Source organism: Canis lupus, chromosome 4 (genome assembly GCF_003254725.2).
Source record: "Canis lupus dingo isolate Sandy chromosome 4, ASM325472v2, whole genome shotgun sequence".
NCBI lineage: Eukaryota > Metazoa > Chordata > Mammalia > Carnivora > Canidae > Canis > Canis lupus.
In genome coordinates this window covers 35,112,196-35,139,157 of record NC_064246.1, presented here as the reverse complement: position 1 = coordinate 35,139,157, position 26,962 = coordinate 35,112,196, and the positions used below count along the sequence as shown (strand labels likewise).

At 44.9% G+C, this 26,962-nt stretch overlaps 1 protein-coding gene across 12 annotated transcripts in view; it reads right to left on the bottom strand.

The window, feature by feature from the left end:
• Positions 1-11,283: 11,283 nt before the first annotated feature.
• Positions 11,284-26,962, bottom strand: part of SHLD2 (shieldin complex subunit 2) — a 77,495-nt gene continuing 61,816 nt past the window's right edge. For 7 of the 12 annotated variants that reach the window (XM_049109093.1, XM_025434142.3, XM_049109095.1 and 4 more), the window contains 4 exons: positions 23,519-23,725; positions 16,886-17,114; positions 12,355-12,470; positions 11,284-11,615 (listed from right to left, as the gene is read on the bottom strand). In XM_049109093.1, coding sequence (XP_048965050.1) covers positions 11,380-11,615; positions 12,355-12,470; positions 16,886-17,114; positions 23,519-23,725 — 788 coding nt within the window. In that variant the 3' untranslated portion in view covers positions 11,284-11,379. Of the gene's footprint in view, positions 11,616-12,354; positions 12,471-16,885; positions 17,115-17,770; positions 19,427-23,518; positions 23,726-26,962 lie in introns of those variants that run through there. The other 5 variants (XM_035715442.2, XM_035715447.2, XM_035715443.2 and 2 more) reach the window with 5 other exon arrangements.

Below are 26,962 nucleotides of genomic sequence, written 5' to 3'. Positions count from 1 at the left end.
AGGTACCAGGTCGGCAGGGGCTCTGGGGACTCATGGGGGAGCGACCACCCTCGGCTGGGGGTGACCCCAGTCCCGGATCGAGTCCCGCATTGGGTCTCCGTGCGTGGAGCCTGCTTCTCCCTCTGCCTGGGTCTCGCCTCGCTCTGTCTCATGAATAAACACGTGAGATCTTAGAGAGAGATCAGCAGAGCGAGAGGCTGCTAAGGCGCCCGCGGGAGATCGCGGCTCCTGTGTGCCCTGACCGGGGGCCTCTGTCCCCACGTGGCCCCTGCCGCCCCCTCGCTGCCTGGTTAGCAAGCTGGGGGAGGAGTGGGAGCCCAGGACGCGACAAATAGGAACCCAGTGCTTGGGCCCGATTCCGCCGCAGCCTGCGGGGTGTGGGGATGGGGGGGACGACGACAGTGTGCAGGGTCCTCCAGGAGCTAAGGATACAGCTGCCTCACGACCCAGCAACTGCACTGGTGGGGATTTACCCCCAAGACACATGCGGGGCAATGCGGGGACCCCTGCAGCCCAGTGATCCCAGCAGCGGTGCCCCTGAGAGCCACGCCGTGGGAGGAGCCTCAGTGCAGGGACAGACGAGGACCAAGAAGACCTGGTCTGTGTGGACATGGGTCGTCCTCAGCCCTTGGCATGAATCCCCACCCGGTGCTTCCTCGGGGGTGATGCTGACTGCGGTCGCTCGGAGGAGGACAATCATATGGTCTCAGTCATACGGGGAATATAAGAAATAGTGGGGTTTTAGGGGAAGGAGGGGCACTGAGTGGGAAAAATGAGAGAGGGAGACAAACCAGGAGAGACTCCTGACCCTGGGAAAGGAACAAGGGGCAGTGGAGGGGAGGCGGGCGACGGGGTGACTGGGTGCCGGCATTGACGGGGCACTGGACGGGATGTGCACTGAGGGTGATACTGCATGTTAGCAAACTGAATTTAAAAATGTTTTTAAATCAAAAATAAATAAAAATAAAAATGGGGAGAAAATGAAAAAAGAAGTGAAGTTGCAAATTCCAACTACACGAGACTGGACATTTTAAGTGCTAAACATAGTCTGTAGGTAGGAGTTATATACAAAGAACTTGTCGTCCCCCAAGAGTAACCAGCATAGTCCAGGGCCTTGTCCTAGATATTGGGGGGGGGGGTGTGCGGAGAGGCCACCGGCCGGCAGCTTCCAGTGCGGCCCTGAGAAAAAGAGAAGTAGTTTGTTGATGCGATGCCACCGCCGACTGTGGCCCCTGGGGTCTGGGACCTGAGCTCAGTCCCACGGGTGACAACGGGCAGGTCCCCGGCCTCGGCTTCTTGCGGGTGACAGACAATTAGTCCCCCGGTCCCCCCGCACCCCCAGCGTTGTTCCAGGTGCTTGGTTCTCAGAGGGGGGATCTGCTCATGGGGGCGGGGGGCCCACCGTGGAGCCGCACCTGCTCGGGGAGCTCGGTGGCAGGGAGGACCCCCCCCCCCCGGCAGAGAGGCCTGCGCATCGCCCAGGGGGCATCGCCCAGGGCGCAGAGCAGGAGCAGGGGGCTGACGGGCTGGTGCAGGTGTCCAGGGTGCTCTCCTTGCCCCCACCCGGGGGCCGGAGAGCGGGACGGATACACCTGGACCGGCACCTTCCACTTGTGCACCTGCAGGGCCAGCGGTGCATTTCTCCCCCTCCCCCCACCCCCTCATCTTCCCCTCTTCTCCCTCCCCCCCACCCCTCCCCCCCTTTAGTGTCAACTCTGGGTGCTTGTCCACTGATGATGGAGGCTGACCCGCAGGTGACAGCACCCCCCCGACCTCACACCCATACCCTGACGTCGGGGACTCAGTGCACCCCAACCTTGCACCCTGACGTCAGGGACACAGCCCCCACCGACCTCACAGCTGTACCCTAACGTCGGGGACACAGCCCCCACCAACCTCACACCCGCACCTTGACATCGGGGACACAGCCCCTCCCCGCCTGCTATGCCTGCTGCGCCCTCTGCCGTCCAACTTGGCTCACGGCAGAGCACCTTGGAAGGACGCGGCTAGGAAATTGTTAACTGGTCAGCCAGCCTTCCAGACTCTTCCCTGGCCCCCCAAAGGCACCTGTCCCTCCACCAATATAACCACTAACCTGGTTTTCGTGGAAATGGCTGCTTTGCTCCTCCTCTGTGACGGGGCCGCCGTCAACACCAGGCCACCAGTTGCCGCAAAGCTCACAGGGACTGCGACGGGCGCTGCTTCCTCTTGGGCTCCTGGACTCTCCTTGTGTTAAGACGCACTGTAGGCTTGGGGCGGGGAGAGGGTGCCGGGGAGAGGGCACAGGGAGAGGGCACAGGGAGAAGACACCAGGACTGGGGAGAGGGCACTGGGTGAGGGTCCCAGCGCGGAATGCAGTTGCTGGTCACAGGTGTCCGGCTGTCCCCACCCAGGAAGCTACCCCCCCCAAGTCCCCCACCAGGTTCACTTCTCCCCACAGCCGACTCCCCGGTGCTCTGCATCCTTGTCCACACTTGGTCTCCTCAGTCCTATTTCCGTCATCCTCTTCCGTAGGCCGGTCCCCACAGTGGATCTAGTCCCTGCCGGATGGCACCGACCCTGCCCGTTTGCAGGGCATGCGGTCATTCCAGGTCTCCTCCGTTACGAAGAGCTTGATCTTACCTGCTTCTCTGTTGGGTTGTGGTTTCCTCACTGACTTGTAGGAAGTCCTTTCAATTAGATGTAGTCCCACTGTTTCCTCCCATTCTGTTTCTTTTCTAATAACTAATACATTTGCAGTTGATTTCCTCCCATTTTTATGCCGTTCTTTTGATAAATAGAAGTTTTTGATTTTAGGGCAGTCCGGGTGGCTCAGCGGTTTGGTGCCTGCCTTTGGCCCAGGGCATGATCCTGGGGTCCCCAGATCGGGTCCCACTTCGGGCTCCCTGTATGGAGCCTGCTTCTCCCTCTGCCTCTGTCTCTGCCTCTCTCTCTGTGTGTGTCTCATGAATAAATAAATACAAATTTTTTTTAAAAAAAAGAAGTTTTTTATTTTAATGGAGTCAGACGAAGCAATCTTCTATATTAGTGTTTTCTGGTGCCTCCTTTTTAGAAGCCCCGTAGGTGCGCCGAGCATCCTCCCTCGTCGGCCTCCACCATGCTCGTGGCCACACAACGACCTCTCGGGGGCTGCGTGTTCCAGGCCCTGTGGAGGCCCACATACGCTCTGACCGGGATGTGGGAAGGCTTGTTCCCGCCTTTCCTAAAGTTGCTTCGGTAACTAATCGAGATAACACAGTTTCTCACCACCCTCCTCCCGTTCTGGACACAGCTGGCGCCTCAAGGTCCGTTACGTGTTAGGCCCTTTGACCTCAGCAAGGTGCTCTCCACACATCCCTTCACCCTATAAAATTTGTGGACCTAGGTCTGACTCTGGGGAGAAGAGCTGTGCAGCTCTGGATTGCCACCCACCCACTCAACGCCTGTGTCAGTGACTTTCCCCGGATAAACCTGTGCGCACTGCATGGAGCCATCTGTTTCGTTTCCTGGTGTCGGAGGGCCTTCTCCCTTCCTCCTCCCTCACCTTCCCACGCGCCCCATACCTTGGGATCACGGAGATACTCTTCTACACTATCTTCACATTGAGATAGAGAATCTACTTCAGATAGACGTTTCTGGAGTTATAACATTGGGCTCAAGGTTCTTTCTTTTTTTCCCTATAGGGTATCGAACTATCCAAGCACCATTTACTGAAAAGCAGATCCTTTTCCCCATTAGCCTGCTGCAGCACCTGGACATGAATCCAGCATCTGTACGGCTGCGTCTGTCCCTGGGCTCCTTCCGCTACGTTAGTGAATTTGCGGCTTTCTATCCTAATACCGTCAGCTCTTGACGATCATCTGTAAGGCCAACCCCTGCTTGAGGGAGTCCGCAGTCTGTCTGGCTCTTCACGAGTCGTGGCCCCTTGGGCGCGCGGCATGTGCATGTAAATTTTAGAATCGGCTTGCTAAGTCCCTCCCATCTCTTTTGTGATTTTGGTTGAAATTGCCTGGAGTCTGTATCCAGTCACGGAGACTCGTCTGGAATGCCGCGTCTGCCAGTTCCCGGACACGGGGCACGCCTGTACCGACCGAGCCCCTCTCTCACTTCCCTACCCAGTGTGATTGTGGCATGTGCAGGCTTCGTAGATCTTCATGACCTTTTTTCCTGGCCCCTTGGTTTTCTTATACCATCATAAACAGGATTTGTTTTTTTTTGTTTTTTTTTTTACATTGTTCATCTTGTATTTCTTGCTGGTATCCGCAAGAAAGTCTTCCTCGATTGACCTTGCGCCCAGCAATCATGCCACGCTCACTAATGCTAATCATTTATCTCTAGATTTGTGTTTTTAATACACCACAATCATAGTGTTATATCTTGGCTCCAATCCTTCTATTTTAACTTCAATTTTTTGCTTTATCGATTGGGCTGGGAACATCAGGAAAGCATTGGATGTAGGTGTTGCCACTGGACATCCCTGTCCGATTTCTGTTCCCAGAAATATTGCATCATTACTAAAAGGTCTCCTGTAGCTGTTGGCTCCTTAGGATCAACATCGTTAAACCTCTCCATCTCTCTCCATTGATGTAATGTACGTCTTGACAAAAACGAAGTGTGTTATACACTATTTCCTGAAGTGATCTTTCACTTAATGTACTATAAACACGGGTGTTTTTTTCATTGTTTTGCTTACTTTATTTTTTGTCTGTTTTAGCTTAAAAACAATTTTTTTCTGCCTATTCTTTTTTTTTTTTTTTTTTACCAGCTTTATGGAGATATTCACAAGTTAATCAATCCACCACGTAGAATGTAGGACTCAGTGGTTTTTAGGATATTCACTTTCCTTTTTGTCCTTCTCACTTAATGTGTAAATCGGTCTATCAACTTTTTTATACCATCAGGGGCTTTGGTTAATATTGAATCAACTCAAAAAAAAAAAATATTGAATCAACTCTGCATCCTAGATCTTTTCAAGCAGCAAGAGCGCAGGACCATGTTTCATTAATTCTTTTCTCTTTTTGTTTCCCTCGTTGTTTTAAAATCATTTCCTTTGAATACATAAAGCCTTTCACGTTTTTGGTTTTGTCTATTATCTGAACTACACAGTGTTGTGGGGTGGTAATATATTACCACCTTTAGGATTTTTAAGTTTATGTTGTGTTTATGTTCTATGCAATTAATATATTAGCAATATGTTTTTGGTTGGGTTTCCTAAGGTTATTTTTCTTTGTATACATTCCAGCCACTCAAAATAGTGACATGTTGATTCATTTAAGACTCCTTGTTACAAAAAAAAAAAAGACTCCTTGTTACAACCACACATTCTTTTTTCTTCTGAAATCACGTGGCCATCATATCTAATGCTGAACAGGCATTTGAAAAATATTAATAATACACACTTCTGCCTTTCAACTAGAACATACATATGATCAGTAAAAAAAAAGAAAAAAGAAAAAGAAACAACCCAGTGAAATAAATGAACAAATGACCTGAGCAGGCCGTCCACAAGTCAAGGTGCATAGGCAACAAATAAAGCACATGAAAAGTTGCTCAACACCATCAGTCATCACAGAGAAATGCAAACCAAAACCGTGAGCTAGGGGTGCCTGGGTGGCTCAGGTCATGATCCCCGGGTCCTGGGATCCACCCATTGGGCTCCCTGCACAGTGGGCGGCCTGCTTCTCCCTCTCCCGCTCCCCCTACTTGAGCTCTCTGTCAAATAAATAAAATCTTTTTAAAAACTAACTTTAAATAAATTTTTAAAAAAGACCATGAGCTCTTGCCTCACATCCAGTAGAATGGCTAAATGAATACGATTGGCACCTGGGGAACAACTGGGGCCCTCATACCTGGCTTGTGTGTAAAGCCGTACAACCTTGGAGTGCTGTTTGGCAGTTTCTTTGGAAGTTAAATAGATATCTACCCTATAAATCAGCAATCTCAGTCATGGGTACTTGCGCCCCCAGGCCCCAAAATGAAAATGTTATGTCCACAACAAGACTTGCAAAAAGATGGGGGATCCCTGGGTGGCTCAGCGGTTTCGCGTCTGCCTTTGGCCCAGGGCGTGATCCTGGAGTCCCAGGATCAAGTCCCGCATCGGGCTCCCAGCATGGAGCCTGCTTCTTGCTCTGCCTGTGTCTCTGCCTCTCTCTCTCTATGTCTATCATGAATAAATAAAAATAAATCTTAATAAATAAATAAAATTTAAAAAAAAAACTTGCAAAAAGATGTTTATAGCAACTGTTCCTGACAGCCCCAAACTGGAAACAACCCAAATGACCTCCAGTCACAAAACAAATAATGTAATAAATTCCCATGTTGGCATATCATTCACCAATAAAAAGAACAATCTACTGAGTCCGTGAACCTCAAAAACATTGTGTGAAAAAAAGCCAGCCACAAAGTAATATAAACCGTCTGATTTTATTGTTATGACATTCCAGAGCAGATAAAACTCATCTATGGTGATGGAAATCAGAAACGTTGCCGAGCATGAGCGGGATTGACTAGAAGTAGAAATGAGGGAAATTTTTAGAGAGATGGAAACAGAATTTTGATCAGAGTATTGGCTACAGGAATGTATTTGTCAAAATTCAGCAAACTGTACAGGAAGATCTGTGCATTCTACTCCATATAAACCTTAACTCCAGGAAAAACAATCTGATTGGCCCAGCGTGAGTCAGGTGTCCTACTGATTGAGTGAGAGTTCTTGCCGGGAATCAAACCAGGTGCAGACACAACCCAGAGACGGTGTATGTGTGCTTGGCCCCCATTCCGCGGAGCGTCTACACCTGCTGGTGCCGTTAGTATCTGTATCGAAACCATGTCTGTATCGAAACCTCGCAGTGAAAGCAGCTGTGCGCTTGCTGCAGGACAAGGGGAAGCTCCGAGCTCACAGGCCGGGGCCGTGGGGGGAGCCGGAGTCATGAAACCTTGTCCCCTGTCCTCCCCCACCGCGCCCCCATCACGGCAGGAGCTGGGCCTCAGGGGCAGGGAAGGCACCGGGAGAAGCAGCCTCACCCCCAGGTCCCATCCTCCTCCCGCGGGCTCCAGGGAGCTGGAGTGGGAGAGACGCTGTGCCCCACCCCCCCGGGAGGCAGGGAGCTCACCCTCAGCACATGTATTCCTTAGGGGGCCATGTCAACCTCCTGATGACACGCCAGGCTCAAGACCCCCAAAGACAGAATAACAATTAATTGGCAAACTTCTTCCCCTCTCACCTATTTCTCACCCTATTGACCTTAAAACAGAGGCCAGAGGTAAACTCTCAGGATAGATGAACACTTGAGTCTCACTGTCCTGATGTGTGAACCATCTAGAGACCCTCCAGGAGGCACGTTCGTCATTTAAAACGGGAGACACAGGAACAGTACGTTTTCTGTTTCATTCTATACTCTTTTGAGAAATTAGAGAGGTTTTCTTCCAAGAAAACCACGTGACAGCCTGTGCTCGCCTACTCAGGCTGCACCGACCCTAAATCAACGTAAGACTAGTCATGAACGACTTAGGGCCTTGGTCCACAGTAGTTTAGGAAGATCCTGGGATGATGATGATTCGTGATCACCAATACAGTTACCCTGTGGGAACTCTGTAGACTCTACTCCTCGGCACAACAGCAGGTGAGGTAAAAGCCCTCCTCTCACCTGCTCCCAGCTCCACGAGTGTGCATTTCACAAAGTCAAGTGTCAGGGTAGTGCTGTCGACCCAACTTCCAGATGCATCTTCAGTCGTAACAAACCGTATTTCGAAGTCTGGATGCCACTGGCGACCCCAGTCTGGGGATGCGGGACTCGGCTCTGGTTTCCCGGCCCTCGTGTCCTCTGCTCTAAGGCTGAAGCATCCGTACAGGATCCCAGCGTGTCACCAGAATCCACCAAGCTATGTGACGCCGCGCCGTGCGCCACGCCAGTACTCTCAACGCCAAACTGAACCTATCGAGACTCCCTTGCTTTGCAGGTCAGGGTTTCTTCAGAGATGTCCTGTCCTTAGTGACTTAGGTACCCCCCCATGCGTTCTCGGGGGGTTTCACTTCCTCAGCCCCACTTGAGATGTTGCATCTTCCCAAGTACACTACACTACTTCATGCACGTCACAGTTTTCGTGGCAAACATCTCATATTTTGAAAAGCAGGTTCGGGGCACCTGGGTGGCTTAGCGGTTAAGTGTCCGACTCCTGATATCGGCTCAGGTCACAATCTCGGGGTCAGGGTCATGAGATTGAGCCCCATATTGGGCTCCACACTGGGCCCCGCATGAGCCAGCTTCAGATTCTCTCTCTCCCTTTGCCCACCCCACCCCCACTCACGCAAAACTAAAAATGCAGGTTAATGAGTTCCTCTGTGAAGCCTTCTTGCATCTTCCGTTGTAACAACAGGTTTGTGTCTGCCCTGAATTCCGCTTCCCTTATGGAAAGGCTTTCATTCTGTGTGGTTCTAGCCCTTTCAACCCCAGTGCCACATGCACCCCTGGCCCCGGGGGAGGATGGGTAACCTAACAGACTAAGTCTGAGTCCTTCCATGAAATTTGCTATCTGGACACTCACAAAAAAAAAAGAGTCTCTTTTTCTATAAAGAGGTTTGGGGTTTCCTATTGCCATTTTTCCTCCATGTGGACGGGCAGGAAAGATAGGGCAGAGAGAGACAGAGGAGGGGAAGCTCACAGGAGGGAAAGGCCAGGAAAGGGAAAAAGAAACATGATGGGAGAAGGGGAGCCAACAGGTCACGGGGAGAAACTGAAGGGAAGGGAAAGAAAGAATTAATGGGGTGGGGTAACCAAACTTTAAGCCAATGGATGGAACTGTGCTTTAAGCTACTGCTACCTGTTACAAGAGCCACCATTTCCCCCTTTTTGGCTCAAGCTAGTGTGAGTTCAGCAGAAGTCCGCAGGGTGGATCACGTGTGCAATTTTGTCACCCTTCTTGAAAATCAGAACACTCCTTCCCCAAAAAAGCCCCCAAGATATAAGAGGAAAGTCCGCACAGCTCTCAATAGGGAAAGCCGAGCGCCTCTAACAGCCGTGGAGAAACTGCACGTGTTAATGTCAAGCATCCATGGTTCTCTAAGGCGGGAGAGCTTCCCTCTCAGCTGACCTGTCAGGAGGTGAAAATGAGATTTCGGGGGACCCCTGGGTGGCTCAGCAGTTTAGCACCTGTCTTTGGCTCAGGGCATGACCCCGGGGTCCCGGGATCGAGTCCCACATCAGGCTCCCTGCATGGAGCCTGCTTCTCCCTCTCTCTCTCTGTGTCTCTATGAATAAATAAAATCTTAAAAAAAAAAAAAAGAAAAATGAGATTTCCCTAAAACGCCTACCATAGCACTGCCAGACACAGGGCTGCCGGGGCGGCTGACATTCTTGGGCTAGCTGACTGAGTTTCATAAAAATCCGTGGAGTAGGTTAGATGTACTTACCTGCGCGTCTCCTCGGGTAAGGAATACGCCTGGGAGTGATGGCGATTTGTTTAATTAAATACATGATAATTGCCTCGGGACAGAAGGAAGTTATTTTCAGCTCAAATTAGGGTTCCTGGAAAGATGGGTTAACTTGTGAACGAGGTACCAAGAGCTGTGAGGGGCCGTTGGTGTGACCTGCTGTTCTAGGCTCCCCAAGTGCCTTGGAGACGTCTCCCCAAGCGAAGACGGTGCCGAGGCATCTCCTCCAGGGCTGTTCTGGGGATGAGAGGTCAAGCCGCACCTCGGGGACCACGGGGAAGGGCGAGTTTAAGGGAACGGCACTCCCCATGGGCCGACACTCACTGCGCAGCCTCCACATCAGAATTCCAGACTTGCCTCCACCGTCCTTTAGCCCAGAGAGAGCCTGGCTTGGAAGACGGTGGCTCTGGGCTGGAGGCTCCCCACCCATCGCGGGGATTTCCTGGGAGAGCCAACTCTTGTTTGAATGTTAGTGTCTGTAGGGACAGCACGGGGACAACTCTTCTACTTTCATCCTGGGGGCTAGATAAAACCCCGCAATCAGGGCAGCCCCAGTGGCTCAGCGGTTTAGCGCCGCCTTCAGCCCAGGGCGTGATCCTGGAGACCCAGGATCAAGTCCCACGTCGGGCTCCCTGCGTGGGGCCTGCTTCTCCCTCTGCCTGTATCTCTGCCTCTCTCTGTCTCTCATGAATAAATAAATAAAATCTTAAAAAAAAAAAACTGCAATCATCTGATTCATCCCCTCCCCCAAGAATTCACTCACCAAGCAGAGCGCTTGTCCCTCCGCCCCCCCTCTGCCCCCTCTGTTGGTCAAGGACCTGGGAGGATTTGCTGAGAACTACTCACCTCCTCTACAGGAAGACGTCCGTCTGTGTGTACGCACTCTCTTGCACACATTTTTGCACGTTACTTTGAGGAGAATACAAAACCCCTGAGTTTCATTTTTAGAAAAGCCAAGTTACAAAAAGAAGAAGAAGAAGAAGAAGAAGAAGAAGAAGAAGAAGAAGAAGAAGAAGAAAGAAAGAAAGAAAAGAAAGAAAAAGAAAGAAAGAAAGAAAGAAAAGAAAGAAAAAGAAAGAAAGAAAGAAAGAAAGAAAGAAAAGAAAGAAAAAGAAAGAAAGAAAGAAAGAAAGAAGAAAGAAAGAAAGAAAGAAAGAAAGAAAGAAAGAAAGAAAGAAAGAAAGAAAGAAAAAGCAACCCTGAATGAGAGAAAACAATTGCAATGAACCACAAGAATTTTGTAAAGCACATTATGGTAAAACAAACTTGTTCGTTTCTTCATGAATTTAGTTATTTTCAAGCAATGTTTTCAATCAATGAGCCCGCAGCATACTGCACGCGTCTGGGCGAGGGCCACTGCACCGTCCTCAGCCGCGACTGCCAGTTTAGATGAGCTGCTTCTACAGTCTCGGCGAGAGAACAAATCACTGAATGCTCTTTAGTAATACGTAAACTCAGAAGGCGCTAAGCTTCTGAAAATGAACTAACACCACGACTCTCTTCCTCCTTTTGCAAAATGAGTTGAAGCAGGATGTCGTTTCCCTCATTTCGCATGCTTCTTTAGAGAAAGAAATGCTTGTGTCAAAACGCAGGCTTACACAAACCAACTCGTTGCCATCTGGGTCACAATTGGGGAAACTGTTGGGCATCCCCAGCTAATTAGAGCAGGACGGAGGGTGAGCGCGGCAGAGCAGCAGCTGCCCCGTCCTCCAGCCTGTGCCCTGGGGCTGGTGCGGCGCCCGCTGGCACAGAGCAGGGACCAGCACAGGAACCCTTCCTCCCCAGGGAACGGCTACGCAGAGTCCTTATCACTTACATCCTTCCTCTAGAAGCAGGAGAGGGAAACACCAAAAAAAGAAGCCAAAAACCTCAATGAATGTTCTTAGAAAAAAAGTTTTAATGTATAGATATATCACATTTCTCCATACAAAATACACATATATATTTAAAACCCCAAGGGAAAGCCCCGTCCTTCATTTATTCCACAAGGCACACGACTCCAGCGTGGTCCTCGAAGGACCTGCCACGTCCTCGGCGCGGGCGTCGGGGTGGAAATCCAGCAGGGAGCACTCCTGCTGCAGCGGGCAGCTGTTGTCGTCCAGCACGAACAGGCTGTGCACCTGCAGGAGCCACGGCGCCGCGCCGGCCGCCAGCAGTGAGTGCAACAGGTCTGCGGCCACCGCGCCATAGGTGACCTCGGCCCAAGGCGCTGGGGGACACAGGGACACGGACACGTGAAGCGCATGGCCAAGGCTCCGCTGCCCCCTGGGCGCCTGGCCCTGCCCCACCCTCGCCCGCTCCGACCCCAGCGCTGAGCTGCTCTGAGGCCCGACAGTGCCCGTGTGGTCGGCCCAGCGGGCCTGGTGCGCCAGGGCTCCTCAGCGGGGACTGGGCCCCGGGGCTCGGATGGTTGGGCTTGGGTCACGATCTCCGGGGCCTGGGATGGGGTCCCTGCCCCCAGGGAGCCCGCTTCTGCCCCACCTGCTGCTCCCACTCCCGCTCGCTCTCCCTTCAAATAAATGAAATAACCAGTGGTGGGAGCTGGCGCTTGTGGGCCTCGGGGGGCCTGGGCGAGGGGAGCGGGCGCGGGGGCTCAGAGGGCGGGCAGCCCACGCACAGGCCGCGCCACACTGGGCCCTGGTCCTGAGCCTGCGACCTTGGCCAAGCCTGGAGCCGGGACACACTAGCGCGGCCGGGGCAGGCCCACGGGCCCCGTAACCCCGGCGGCAAGCAGGCGACTGGGCCCACCACACACAGGGCTCCCTGGCCGTGCGGACCAAGTCTTCCCCTGCAGCAAACATGCTCCTCGTCCCCCTCCAGCTAATCACACCTCTGCCTTTACGCGGACAGAAAAGCCCCTGAGGTCCGTTCTGATCCACGGTGCCATCCACCCCCACGCATGAGTGGTTCCAGCACCGCCACCCGCCCCGCAGCCGTGGCTATCTCACCTATAACTCTGCGGAGCCAGTCGGGAGGAATGTTGAGAAGCATCTTCTCCATCAGCTGAGATCCCACCCGGATGCCCACGTTACACCCTCCGTCAGCCACGGTCATTACAGCTGGCCTATGGGACAGGGACACGCGGCCTCAGGAACGCCTTCCAACTAAGGAAATGCTTGAATACAGTGAAATTCCAAAGAGCACTGGGTTGTTGTTGTTGTTTTAAAGATTGTATTTATTTATTCATGAGAGACACAGAGACCCAGGCAGAGGGAGAAGCAGGATCCCTGTGGGGAGCCCAACGCAGGACGCAATCCCAGGACCCCAGGGTCACGCCCTGACAGCGGCGCTAAACTGCTGAGCCCCCAGGCTGCCCGAGCACTGGGCTTTTATGCAGGGTTCATTTTAATTCCTAAAACAACTCTAGGATGTTCTGAAACATCTTAGGGAAAAAAAGAAGGGCTCTTCTTTTTAAGAGTTTCAAACGATAAATTAATAAATTAGGCTTATTCTATGTTCATTTTAAAATTTCAAATACTAATATAAGAAAGCCTATGTTTACACTGTTGTGTGAATTAATTTTACAAATAAAAATAAAGATAATAATCGCAATATTTCGCAATCACAACTTCAAGTTATTTTTCCCCACTGTATTCTTGCCTATTAAAACCAGACTGCTTTACAAGTATTGTATTTATCAATACAACTATTGATAAATAGTTCCCTATTGATAAATAATATTCAATATGTCCTACAGTGGAATACTAAGTGGTTGTTAAAAAGAATGATGAAGGTTTATAAGTGCTATTAGGGAAGGGATGTCATTATGCACTCTAAGGAACAATATGAATAAAACAAAATGGACAATATTATTCTATTTATGTATTTTTAAAGGAAAGGATATATGTGTGTTGGTATGAGCATAATAAATTATTAGAAGAACATACAAGAACCTCCTACGACCATGGAAGCAGCATGGATGGTGGATGGGGTACATGGGGAGGAACTTTTTGCTTATTTTTTTTAAAAAAAGATTTTATTTATTTATTTATTCATGAGAGACACACAGAAAGAGGCAGAGACACGGGCAGAGGGAGAAGCAGGTTCCATGCAGGGAGCCCGACACGGGACTCGATCCCGGGACCTGAGCTCACACACTGGGCCGAAGGCAGGTGCTCAACCGCTGAGCCACCCGGGTGTCCCTACCTTTTGCTTTATATCTTCCTTTACAGTTTCTATTTTTACCATGGTTATATTACCTCTTTTAAAAATTGTTAAAATAAAATTAAGAACACTTTTTTTTTTTTTTAATTTGAGAGAGAGAGGGAGTCTAAGCAGAGGGAGGAGCAGAGGGAAAGGGACAGGCAGACTCCTCGCTGAGCAGGGAACCCAACACACGGCTTGATCCCATGACCCTGAGATCACGACCTGAGTGGGAATCAATTCAGACCTTCAGCTGACTGAACCACACAGGGGCCCCAAGAACAGAGTTTGGAAACAGACTGGTGACGATAGAGGAACTTATTGTAACAGCTCAAACAACACTACTGGTTCTCCCTCAAAAATCTACTTCTCCTTTTGCCCACATGATGATTCTAGGTCTTTCCTCTTTTTTGACTCTACTCTTTCCCCGTGCTCTGTCCGCCTCCGTTCTTCACCTCAGCAAACACACGCTCAATATGTACTATGTGCCAAGCGCTGGGAACACAACTGGCAAACAAGACGGATCTGGGTCCTTCACTCGAGGAGCACACAAGTTTGGTTTAACAGTGGTGCCAAGGTGACTTCACAGGGATACACTCGTCTTTTCAACAAACCCTGCTGGGACAACTGGATATTCACATGTTAAAGAATGAAGTTGGACCCTTTCCTCACATTAACTCAAAAATACGTCGTGGCCCTATCTGTAAAGAGTTAAAATTATAAAATCTTTATAGGAAAATGTAGGAGTAAATCTCCATGATCTCAGCTTAGGGATGATACCTTTCTTAGATATGGTACCTTTTAAAAGCACAAGCAACAGAAAGGAAAACAGATAATAAAATACGTTGGCAAGGATGTGCAGAAACTTCACACATTCCTGGTAAGAATGCAAAATTGTGCAACAGTTTTGGAAACCAGTTTGGCAGTTCCTCAAAAAATTAAACATAGAGTTACCAGACGACACAGCAGTTCTAAAACATACGCCCACTGAACATCTGTACCCAGATGTTCACAACGGTTATCATAGGATAGCAGCCAAATGTGGGAACTGTCCAGATGCTGGGCTGTGGGGAGGGGAGAAGTGATGGGAACGGGGATCCCGGGTGATGAAAATGTCTCTTAAAAGGGGCCGTGGTGACCGAGGCACAGCCCTGTGAATATACTCAAGCCACCGATCGTCCCATTTAGATGGGTTCATTCGATGCTGCGTGAATCCTGTCCCAGGAAAGATGTTTTTGAGAGAAGACAGCATACGGGACAAGCACAAGCTGCAGGAGTACACGCACGGTGCCCTAATGGAAAATACGGGTGGGATTCAGAAGGCTCCTCGATGAAGTGCCACTAAGACATGGAGGAACCCTGTGGAATCAGGTGGAGGCAGGGACACGCAGGGAAGAGCAAGGAGAAGAACCTCGGCGTGTCTGAGGAACTGGAAGAAGGGCCGGGGGCTGGAACACGCGAGCAAGGGAAAGCACGGCCGAAGATGAGGCTGCAGGGGAGAGTGTGCTGGAAAGTGCTGGAAGGTGTGTAGGTCAGGCAGTGGTCGCCCTGGCGGCTGCGCAGAGATGGACTGAAGACTAGAGACTACTGCTCGCAGGGTTCAAGCAAGACCCAGCAGCCCAGGCTAGGCCCATGGGCTTCTGGACCAGGAGCACCTCCATGGCACTACAGCGGAGGACTCCACCCGCAATACCTCATCCTAGGTCACACCCTAATCAGGGGATACTGGTCTGTGAAGTCCTGTTCCTTCTCGGGAACAGTTATTCTTTCGACTGAAGATTCAAAGTCTGTCTTCTCCATGAGGGATATTTACTGGGTAACATTTTTGTCCAATAAATAATTACATTCATTAGAACATTAAGAATGACACAAAATAACATATACACTCTGTAAGGAACCTTGACTATTGATCAGAAATCAATTTTAATTCATTACACTTCTTATATAGCATATGCATCTTAATTTTCTTTTCCATAAAAGCAACGTTCAGAGTAAGAGCAAAATTCATTTGCTTATTTATAACACACGTACGGAAAGGAAAATAAGGCTTATGGATTCAGCTTCTGGAAACGTGCTTAATGTATACCATGATAACATGCTGAATACATTTGCATTTAGTTTTTAGGCACTGTAGTATTTAGAAATAGAGAAGAGCACAAAGGGGATCCCTGGGTGGCTCAGCGGTTTAGCACCTGCCTTCGGCCCAAGGCGTGATCCTGGGATCTTGGGATCGAGTCCCACATTGGGCTTCCTGCATGGGGCCTGCTTCTCCCTCTGCCTGTGTCTCTGCCTCTCTCTCTCTCTGTTTCTCATGAATAAATAAATAAAATCTTTAAAAAAAAAAAAAAACAGCACAAAATACTGATGGCTAAGGACACCTGGGTGGCTCAGTGGTTGAGCATCTGCCTTCGGCTCAGGGCATCATCCTGGGGTCCCGGGATCAAGTCCCGCATTGGCCTCCCCACAGGGAGCCTGCTTCTCCCTCCACCTGTGTCTCTGCCTCTCTCTCTCTGTGTCTCTCATGAATAAATAAATAAAATCTTTAAAAAAGAAAAAAAAAAAAGAAAACACTGATGGCTATTTTATAAAGGCATCCAAAGGCATATAAGGGCATATTTTTTACAAGGTAAAAAGAAAAAGTTTATCCAAGACTTGGATTATTTGAAAAATGTATTTTTCACCTAGCTGGTCTGCCATTTTACTAAAGAACACTTGCAATCCTCAATCTCTAAAGTGAAGTTGGAAAACCTGAGGCACAGAAAAGTTAGTAAACATTTTATTAGCTTCCACACTAAGACATTAGATCAGAGAACACTTTTAACCTTTATATTCCAATTAAATGGTAAAGTATGGGATTCAGTTTCTTATGAGCCATTTAGATCTTGGTTAAAAATATAAACCAAGTAGGGGCGGGTGGCTCAGCGGTGGAGCGTCCGCCTTCAGCTCAGGGCATGACCCCGGGGTCCCAGGATCGTGCTCCCTGCATGGGGCCTGCTTCTCCCTCTGCCTGTGTCTCTGCCTCTCTCTGTGTCTCTCATGAATAAACAAATAAAATCTTTAAAAAATATATAAACCAAGTAAAAATTTTCTTCAATAGAGCTGCTAAAAGACAATCAACTCTTCTAAATACTGCTTTTAAAGATCCCTGTTACAATTACTAGATAATTTTTGCTTTTGGAAATAGCCATTTATCACTCAGGGGGAAAAAGTTATTCTCTTGGACTAGGTCTAGTTAGTCCTGATTAGAAAGTAAGAATTGATATATGCAATTTTTTGGTCATGTCCAGTCATATAATAAAATACTGTCCATCCCACTGGCTCGCCCGGCTGCCTCACCTGTAGTATAGCTTCTTCATAGTAAACGGCAAGCAGCTGTAACACTGTTTGTAGATCTTGTTCTTGTCTGTTTCCAGTTCCAACCCACATTTTGCACAGCCAGTATATACCATGTCCGGAAGGGAAGAGAGGATGTTCCTCAGGGAGCTGCGGGCATTTAGAGCTATCTTCTGACCTGCTGTGATAGGAATCACTAGCTCTAAAATCTGGGCTTTGATTAGAATCACTCCTACAAGAGACAGAAAGAAGTATTTGTAAATTATAACTTTCATTTATGGACATGGTTAATGATACGGTTGAATGAGGCCACTTAGAGGATGTGCCCAAGGACTCGTTCATGGTCTTCCCTCCTTCATTCTTTCCCCGGACAATCTCACTCACTTGTGGCTTCAGGGTTTACTCTAGAAAGTGAGAGGTGAGCTGCCTGTAACTAAGAGTGAAGATTTATTTGGCTAGTTTGGCTGCACGGGTGGCTGTTTTCTTCCCCCCCTGTCCTGCGGAGTCATGCAAAATAAGGTCGATCCCTCTTTCAGTAGAAATCCCTTCAAAACACTTAAAACTAGCTGCGATCCTGTCTCTTCCCATCCTCTCTTCTTTTTTAATTGATCATTGCTGAAAGCCAAACAGCAGGTCAGTTATTCTTCCAGTCTGTACTTTATCCAAAAATAATATACCACTAGCTTATCCTCTTTTTAATCTTTCCTTTCAGTTTCCTGCCCGTCACCATCCATACTCTGGGCGTTGGTATAGAGCATGTGAGCATGGAGAGTCCTCATTTACCAAATGTGTGACTCACCAGGACCTCGAGCATGTTCACTCACTGGCTCATAAATTCACCTGTTAAACAAATACCGGGTATCTGCTATCTGCCATTTTCTAATTTACCTTTGTCTTATTGTATACTAGTGAGGTGTGAGTTCATCTGAGTTTATCTTCTCCCTTCCTCTCCAGATTCAGTTGAAAGCCTTTGTTAAGTCTTTGGATTTGCTTCTTCATCCTTTTATTTATTTTATTTTTTTTTTAATTTTTATTTATTTATGATAGTCACAGATAGAGAGAGAGAGGCAGAGACACAGGCAGAGGGAGAAGCAGGCTCCATGCAGGGAGCCCGATGTGGGATTCGATCCCGGGTCTCCAGGATCGCGCCCTGGGCCAAAGGCAGGCGCCAAACCGCTGCACCACCCAGGGATCCTTTCTTCATCCTTTTAGTTGGCAGGACACTACAGGTCAGGAGCTCATCCTTCTGGCTACCTGTTCTCTTTTTGGGATTATCTCTTCAAGAGTCCTGCTAATGGTGACTGTCCTATTCCTAAGTCCTTCTGTTTGCTTTAGTCTCTCGGCGCCCAGAGACTGTTTCGCCACCTTCTCCAAGCATGCCCTCCATCCCTACATGAATGACAAGAGTGTGTAGTGGTCAGCGTACCTAATAAACTATAGCACACTGTACATCACACTTTTCCACAGACATGTTGTATCACTAAGAAATTAATGAAAGAATTCCATAATTTTAGAAGGATGTTAACATCACTCCACACATTTTCTAAATGTACACATCTCTATAAAAGAATGAAAAGTTCGTGATTAATGTGGACTCTGCTTTCAAGGGGCTTCCAGCCTGCTGGGCCCTGACATTCTGCTGATGATAGGGCCAGTTGCTGAGTAGGCACCCTCATTTCTTGACAAGGGGCCAGCCACTGCCTCACCCCATCCAGCTTCTCTTAAGCTTTGTGAAGAGAGCAGACCCTCCTGGGAAATTCTCTCATGTTGAGCTCCCTATCCCGCTCCTTTAATTGTGAAGCAGATTAGGAAAAAAGTTGCTTGTACTTCCCTATGTTCTCTCCATTTCTGTCTCAAAAACACATCAACAATGGCAGAAACTACAACTTCAGCCCTCAGAGCTGAACATAAAGAAAATGAAAAGTGGCTAAACAGCCCCCTTTGACACAGCCTATCAGGAACTGATTGTAACAGCACAAAGCTTTTGCATGGCTTACCAATGGGGAGCCCACCTCGAGGGCTTGCAAGGACATTCCCAACCCCTGCCTCATCCCCCAAACCAAACCTTCAGAGCTGTGAGCACCTATTTTATTAGAGTTCATGATGGTGATTTTTATTTTAAAATCTAATTCTACGTTAATTCCAGAAGGTAACTGCTCTGTGTACGCAGTAGATAAGACAGCTGACTTCTCCATGACAGCAAATGAAATGTAGCTCCTCCACTGCCCGATTAGAGTTAAAATCTTCCAATAAAGAAAACTTCAGGCCCACAGGGCTTCACTGAGGAAGCTTCACTTCTACCAAGCATGTAAGGAAGAAAACATTCTAATTCTAAACAAACTGTTCCAGAAAACTGAAGAGGAGGATCTACATCCCAACTCATTCCATGAGCATTATTCTAATACCAAAAGCAGAAAAAGCTATTACAAGAAGAAAAAAAAAAAATCTATCGTTCATGAACACAGACATAAAAATTCTTAACAAATGTTAGCAAATTAAATGCAGCAATATATAAAAAGGACACATCATGACCAAGTAGGATTTACCTCATAAATGCAAAGTTGTTTTAACATTCTAAAATCAATAAATTATATTAAAAGATTGCAAAAGAAAAACTGTAAGATCACTTTAATTGATGGAGAAAGAGTGTCTGATAAATTCTAACATTCATTCTTGATTTTAAAAGTTTTTCAGCAAACTAGGAATAAAAGGCAATTTCATCAGCTTCAGACAGAGCATCCAGGAAAACTCTAAGTCAACGTCATACTTAATAATGAAGAACAAATGTTTTCTCCCTAATACCAGAAACAAGGTAAAAACGTTTGCTTTTACAACTTTTTTTCAATATTATATTAGAGAAGTTATCACATGCAAAGGGGTGAGAAAAATAAATAAAGGGCATCCAGACTGGAAAGGAAGAAATAAAACTCTTTATTCACAGATAACACGATCATCTATATAGAAAATTCAAATCTACCAAACAGTTACTATTGAGCTTAGTGAGTTTAGCAAGGTTACAAAAGACGAGATCAATATACAAAAAAAAAAAGATATTTTTACATAATAGCAACAAACAATTAAAACTGAAATTTTAAAAAGCACCTATTGGGACGCCTGGGTGGCTCAGCGGTTGAGCGTCTGCCTTTGGCTCAGGGCATGATCCTGGGATTGAGTCCCACATTGGGCTCCCTGCATGAAGCTTGCTTCTCCCTCTGCCAGTGTCTCGGCCTCTCTCATGAATAAATAAATAAAATCTTAAAAAAAAATATTTTTAAAATAAAAAGCACCTATTATAATAGCAGAAAAATAGAAAACAGGAATAAGTCTGAGAAAAGATATGAAAACCCTGTTTTCTGAAAACTATAAAACACAGCTAAGAGAAATAAGAGACATATTTTGTTCATAGGTTGGCAAACTCAATACTAAGATGTCAATTCTCCCTCAAGTTGATGCATAGCTTGAAAACAATCCCTGCAGGCTTTTTTTCTGGAAATTGAGAAACTGTAAAATTCACAGAATAGCCAAAACTACTTTGAAAAAGAACAAAAGGAAGGTAAACGAGATCTGATTCTAAGGCATATTATACAGCTACAGTGATCAAAATAATGTGGTACTGGTGTAAAGATAGACAAATAGATCAGTAAAATAGAAGAGAAAGCCCAAAAACAGACCACATACAAGTGGACAACTGATTTTAACAAAGGGGTAAAAACAATTCACTGGAAAAATGGCAATCTCTTCAACAAATGGGGCTTAAACAGCTGGGTATTCGTATGCAAAAAGGAATAGAGCTTCCAGCCATGCATCACATAATATACAAAAATTAAACTCAAAACAGATCCTGGACCCAAATGTGAACCCTAAAACTCTAGAACTTCTAAAACAATATGGATATAAATGCTTGTGACACTCAGTAAGGCAAATATTTTCTAACTAGGAAATCAAGAGCATAAGTCATACAAGAACAAATGGATAAATTGGGAGTTCATCAGAATTCAGAACTTAAGGTCTTCAAAAGGCCTGGTTAAAAGAATGAACGTACTAGTAACAGACTGGGAAAACATATCTGCAAAGGCTATATATAACAAATAATTTTTACCCAGAATATAAAGAACTCTCAAAATTCAATAATAAGAAAATAATCAACCCTTTGTTTTTAAGTAGGCAAAAGATTTCAGTTGACACTTCATCAAAGACATATGGATGGCAACTGAGTCCATGAAAAAATGTTCAACATCATTAACCAATAGGGAAATGCAAATTAAAACCACAATGACTTATCATTACAGAAATTATAAAGAAGGCCCATACCAAGTGTTGACACGAATGTGGGAAAAACAGAATTCTCACACGCTGCTTGGTGGAAATGCAAAATGCCACAACCACTTTGGAAAAGTTTGGCAGTTTCTTAAAAAGTTAAACATGCACCTACCATATAACCTTCAGCTTATTCAGCTACTAGGTATTTACTCAGGAATAAAGAAAGACTATGCCCATATAACATCTTGAACATGAATGTTTATAGAAGCTCTACTTACAAGAGCTAAGAGCTGGAAACGACCCAGATGCCCATCAGCAGATGGACAGATAGATAAATCATGGTACGTTCGTACAACAGAATAAAGAAGAATGAACTTATGTGCACAAAAACACAGATACGTCACAAAATAATTTACTTAATTAAAAATGCCAAGCAACACAGTGTACATAATGTATGATTCCATGTATATAAAATCATAGAAAATTCAAACTAATTTCCAAGGACAGAAAGCAGATGGGCTGCTTGGAGGGATGGGGGGGGGGGGGCACGTACCCGGGAAAGGGTGACATTACAAAGGGGCAGCCTGGTGACGGTTTCATGGGTTTCGTGTCACAACTCACCAGTATGAATGTGGACACTTCAAGTGAGGGTGGTTCACTGTATAAAAATTATACCCTAAAAATTCTGTTAAAAATAATTTTAAATTTGACGCTCTGAACCATATTTGAAAAGCACTCAGTTATCTTCTGCTCTGCTTATGGACACAAATGGACACAGCTTTTACATTCTGGGGATGGACCAAAAGGGGGCATAGCACGCTAGCAAAAAGTCCTAGAAATATACTTGAGACTCGTAACACGTGATCTCTTAGGAGTTTCAACTCATTTCATTTTGGGTCAGATTCTTTTTCTTAGAACTGTAAAAATAATCTTGCTTCACTCAAACCACATCTAACATTTAATAAAATCTAAAACTATAAGAAGCTGGAAAGTTATTAATGTAAATGACAGAATAATATTAAAATTTAGTACCAAGATCCAAAGTTCCTGAGTTATTCTTAATAACTTAACCTTCATAAAAGCACCAAAAATGATAATCTCACACAAATTCTGAGAAAAAACTTTGACCGAAGATTTTCTTCATTAAAAAACTTACATAACTATAAATTTACAGGCACATCCCATATTTTTCTACCCTCACTCCCCCTCTAAAAACAATTGCTACAGTAGCCACCAGAAAACATTCTGTTAATTTCCAAAATTGATGATCATGGACATTTATTGATTGTTGGCATTTAACAACCTTAAATATAGTTTCAAATGCAGTTTAATCTGTTACACATTTTACTAGGAGTTAGCACACTTTTAGCATCATCTCTGTACTGAGGAAGCCAATACAATTTAATGAAAAGTATTTCCTGCTAAAACTGTATCAACTTATCTAGTCATTTTCACCATTTTATTCTCTTCATTCCAAAGTGTATGGCATATTGAACCTAAAACATATTCCTTTTACTACTACACTCAAAATTAATTACTTTAATGGTATTAAGTTCATGGAAAACGTGTATGTATATAAAATCCATCACCAAAGGCAATCTTCTGCATAGCTGTAGTATGTTTCTGAGGATGAATTTTATACACATACATGCACACACACATAAATAGGTGAGTTCAGGAAGTCTGTTATTACATTTTACTAAGGCAGCAAGCAAATTGCATGCATTCTGTATCAATGCTAAAATTTAAAAACCATGTACAGATAACAGTTTAGTAACTTGATAAAATGCTTATCTCAATCAACTGACTCTGGTTAGGGTCATTTTTCTATTTCTGGTTTATTAAGTGATAAGCTACTTGTACATGTATGCAAAAAATATTTTTAAATGGTCCTTAATAATTACAACTTAACCTCAAAGGATTATAGGGAGAAAGCTAAGAAGATGCAAATATCTGGCTGAGCTCTTTACACTGATCTATATTTCCCTCCCTCCCTCCCTCCCTCCCTCCCTCCCTCCCTCCCTCCCTCTTCCTTCCTCCCTCCCTCCCTCCCTCCCTCCCTCCCTCCCTCCCTCCCTCCCTCCCTCCCTCCCTTCCTTCCTTCCTTCCTTCCTTCCTTCCAAGATTTTACTTAATTATTCATGAGAGACACAGGGAGAGAGAGGCAGAGACACAGGCAGAGGGAGAAGCAGGCTCCATGCAGGGAGCCCAATGCAGGACTTGATCCTGGGACTCCAGGGTCACGCCCTGGGCTGAAGGTGGCGCTAAACCACAGAGCCACCCGGGCTGCCCAACTTTCATATTTAATTACACATTTTTTCCCACAAATGGTAGCTTGCCTTGCTTATATTAAAATGAGGAATATAAAGATCTTACCTGAATGCTTATCTTCCAGGTGTGTTGCCAAATCTGAGATCTTCACAAAGGAGGGTGTGTTTTTTTGAAATTTTGCTTTAAACGTAATTGCCCTTATATCATCATCAAACAGGCACTCACAGGATGACCAAAATGTTGTATGCAATTCTAGGCTTTCTACGATATCATTGTGCTGAACAAAAAGATATTTAAATTCCCAAATATAATCTTAAACAAACAAACAAAAACAAAAAGTCACCAAAAAGGAAATAATCCAGGCTCAGAATCAGATTAAATAGATTGATCCAATTAAGTCAGTTAAATACAACTTTCATCACACTAAGGAATTTGGGTATAAAAAGAAAAATGTGAATTACACTGTTTCAGGGCATTGGGATGAGGATGCTGGAGATAATTTTCTTTCTTTCTTTCTTTTTTTTTTTTTTTATTCGTGAGAGACACACAGAGAGAGGCAGAGACACAGGTGGAGGGAGAAGCAGGCTCCCTGCGGGGACCCAATGTGGGACTCGATCCTGGGACCCTGGGGTCACGGCCTGAGCCGGAGGCAGACACTCAACTGCTGAGCCCCCCAGGTGTCCCTGGAGATAATTTTAATTAAAGTTTTTCTAAAGATTTCTTGGTCTCTTAAACAGTCATAATTTATCATAACCAACTGCTTCTCAGAGTAGCTAATTCCTGTTTTGATATCTACAGGCAAAGGTTTTTAAAACTAGTAAGGCATAGAAATGGACACACATCTGCCATAATCAATATCTCTCACTGATTTTCAACACCTTCATTTTCTTATTTAACTAATTTTTCCAGGATAAAAAAAAGGCATTGAGAGACAATTGCAGCATGTATTTTTAGTTCCCTCAGCCATAATTATAATGATTAAAACTGCAGTGGCACAGAGCTTCTTGCCAAATAGTCCCTATTCTATTTTAATACATTCAACTTTAAATTCTAATAAAATAAAAGTATTTCTTGGCACTAAGTCTTCTAATAATAACAGCTGTCTTTTTAGTTTCCACTTACTTCAGGCCATAAATCTAATTCACACCCTTCCCCACCACCACCTACTTAGTTTTTTCCCTTAGTTTCTTCTTGAAAAAATGGAAAATCTTAAAACAAGTCAGTAAAGCTGTATAGATAGAGCATAGAGCATCATTAGAAAGAGCTAAAGCATATATATTCCAAGTCACTGCTTAAAAACAATCACTATTTTTAAAATAGTTTGCTTCAGGGATCCCTGGGGTGCTCAGCGGTTTAGCGTCTGCCTTCAGCTCAGGGCGGGATCCTGGAGTCCCGGGATCGAGTCCTGCATCAGGTCCCCGCAGGGAGCCCGCTTCTCCCTCTGCCTGTGTCTCTGCCTCTCTCCCTGTGTCTCTCACGAATGAATAAATAAAATCTTTAAAATAGTAAATAAATAAAATAGTTTGTCTTATTACAAAATACATGCTTCTAAGTTAGAAATCAGATTAAATAAATAAAATAACAGCCATAATCTCAACACCCCCAAATAAACACAGTTAACACTTTCAGTGGACATCCAGTTGTTTCTTTTTTTTTTATCCAGTTGTTTCTAATTTGTCTTAATATGCCAAATATATTTTAAATGTCATTAAGTATTATTCTATATTATTTAAAATACTGTACAGATATGCCAAAAATCTTAAAAATTATTATAACAATTCCCTATTTGGGGGCATGTTGGTTATTTTTTTTTAACTGTTAGAAAAAATACTGTGATAAATGCATTTTTAGCTACATCTTCATTCATTGCCACAATAAATTCCTAAAAGTGTAGTTATTAGGCCAAAGGTATTCCAAATTCGGTTTTCATATGCATTGTCGGTAATCTTTAGGAAAGGTTTTGCCAATCTACATTTCCAATAGTTTATGAGAGTAGCTATTCCCTTGTATGTTCTGTATCAATTTCTCAGGAGAAAAATCAGGTACTGTCATTATTTTATGTGTGTGCCTTCAATTACTAGTAAGTCCATTTTTTTTTCATACATTCATTAGCCATTTTTATTTCTTCTTTGGGGACATCCTGTTCATATCTATTACCCATTTATCCTTACAGATATTTGTCTTTTGCTTTTCAATTATTTTCTAACAAAATGCAACATTTTTTTTTTCTGGCTTTTCACTTGCCTTTTAATTTGGTATATGGTGATTTTTATATATAGTTCTTGTTGCTGCGTTATGTTTAACCTACCAATCTTTAGATTACAAATAAGTTTGCTTATATTTTCTTCTACTACTCATTGTTTCTTTTTTGAAAAAAAAATATTTGAATATCTAATGCAACTGGAATTTATTTTGGCACAAATATTAAGTATAAATTTAATTCCATTTTTTCTCAAATTGTTAGCTCAATTGTTCACTATTTCAAACAGTACCTACCTTCTTTTTTTCAAAAGGAAAAGTTTGCTTTATTTCTTAGTTATAAATAAAATGTATTTACAATAAAATATACAGTAAGACAAAAGAGTCGTAATAGGTGAAATAAGATTGGCCAATGTTCTAATATAATGGGTATAATGGGTATTATAATAGGTACTTCATTATATTACACTCTATATACTAAATCTGAAGTTTTTGCTAAACGTATAAAAACTAAATGCAGATTCACACATGCATAAAATTCAAACTAAAGGCATAAAGAAAAAAACACAATAACCACTGCTAGCATTTTAGTATATGTAGTTTCAAATTATTTAATGTATACACACACTCATGGTCCCACTTTATTAAAATGGGATCCTATTACACATGAGATTTTATAATCTACTTTTTAAACTAAACAGTAACATCACATACGTCTCTCCAGGCTAGTGAACATTCCTATCTTTGGTGGTAAATACCTTTGTGTGTCCACTCAGACCACAAATGACCCTCAGCTGTCCCCCCACCCCACCCCCCAAAAAGCCCAGGCATTCCTATTGTACCTTCCCACCCTGTCCCAGGGCCACAGTTGATTGGATCTTACTCAATCTGGGCAATCAGATATTCTTTGCTGGGAATTTGGAAATGGACTGGTCTCTTAAAAGGAAAAGGAAGATCAAGGGCTACAGGGTAAGCATCTTCTGCTGGCTTCCATGTGGTTGAAAAGCAGAGAAAGTCTGCGCTGAGTGACTAAAGCAGACAGATGGAGAAACTGCAGCTCCCAGTTCCAAGTGCACGTGAGCCCATCATGCTCTTGCCCTATGTACTGTGAGATACCCCTGTACATTTCTAATACATTTCTATATTTAAATCGTGAAGTGTGGGTGTGAGTAGATTTCAAACCTCCATACAGACAATTATGATTTGCATGAAGTATAATTACAAATGTTGGGATCATTTGCATTACCCTGTGCTTAATTAATAATGTCACGAGAATATTATAATTTGTTATACTTTTTAAATTTTAGACTTAAATACCTTCAGAATTTGAATTGGAATGGCATTTAGTTC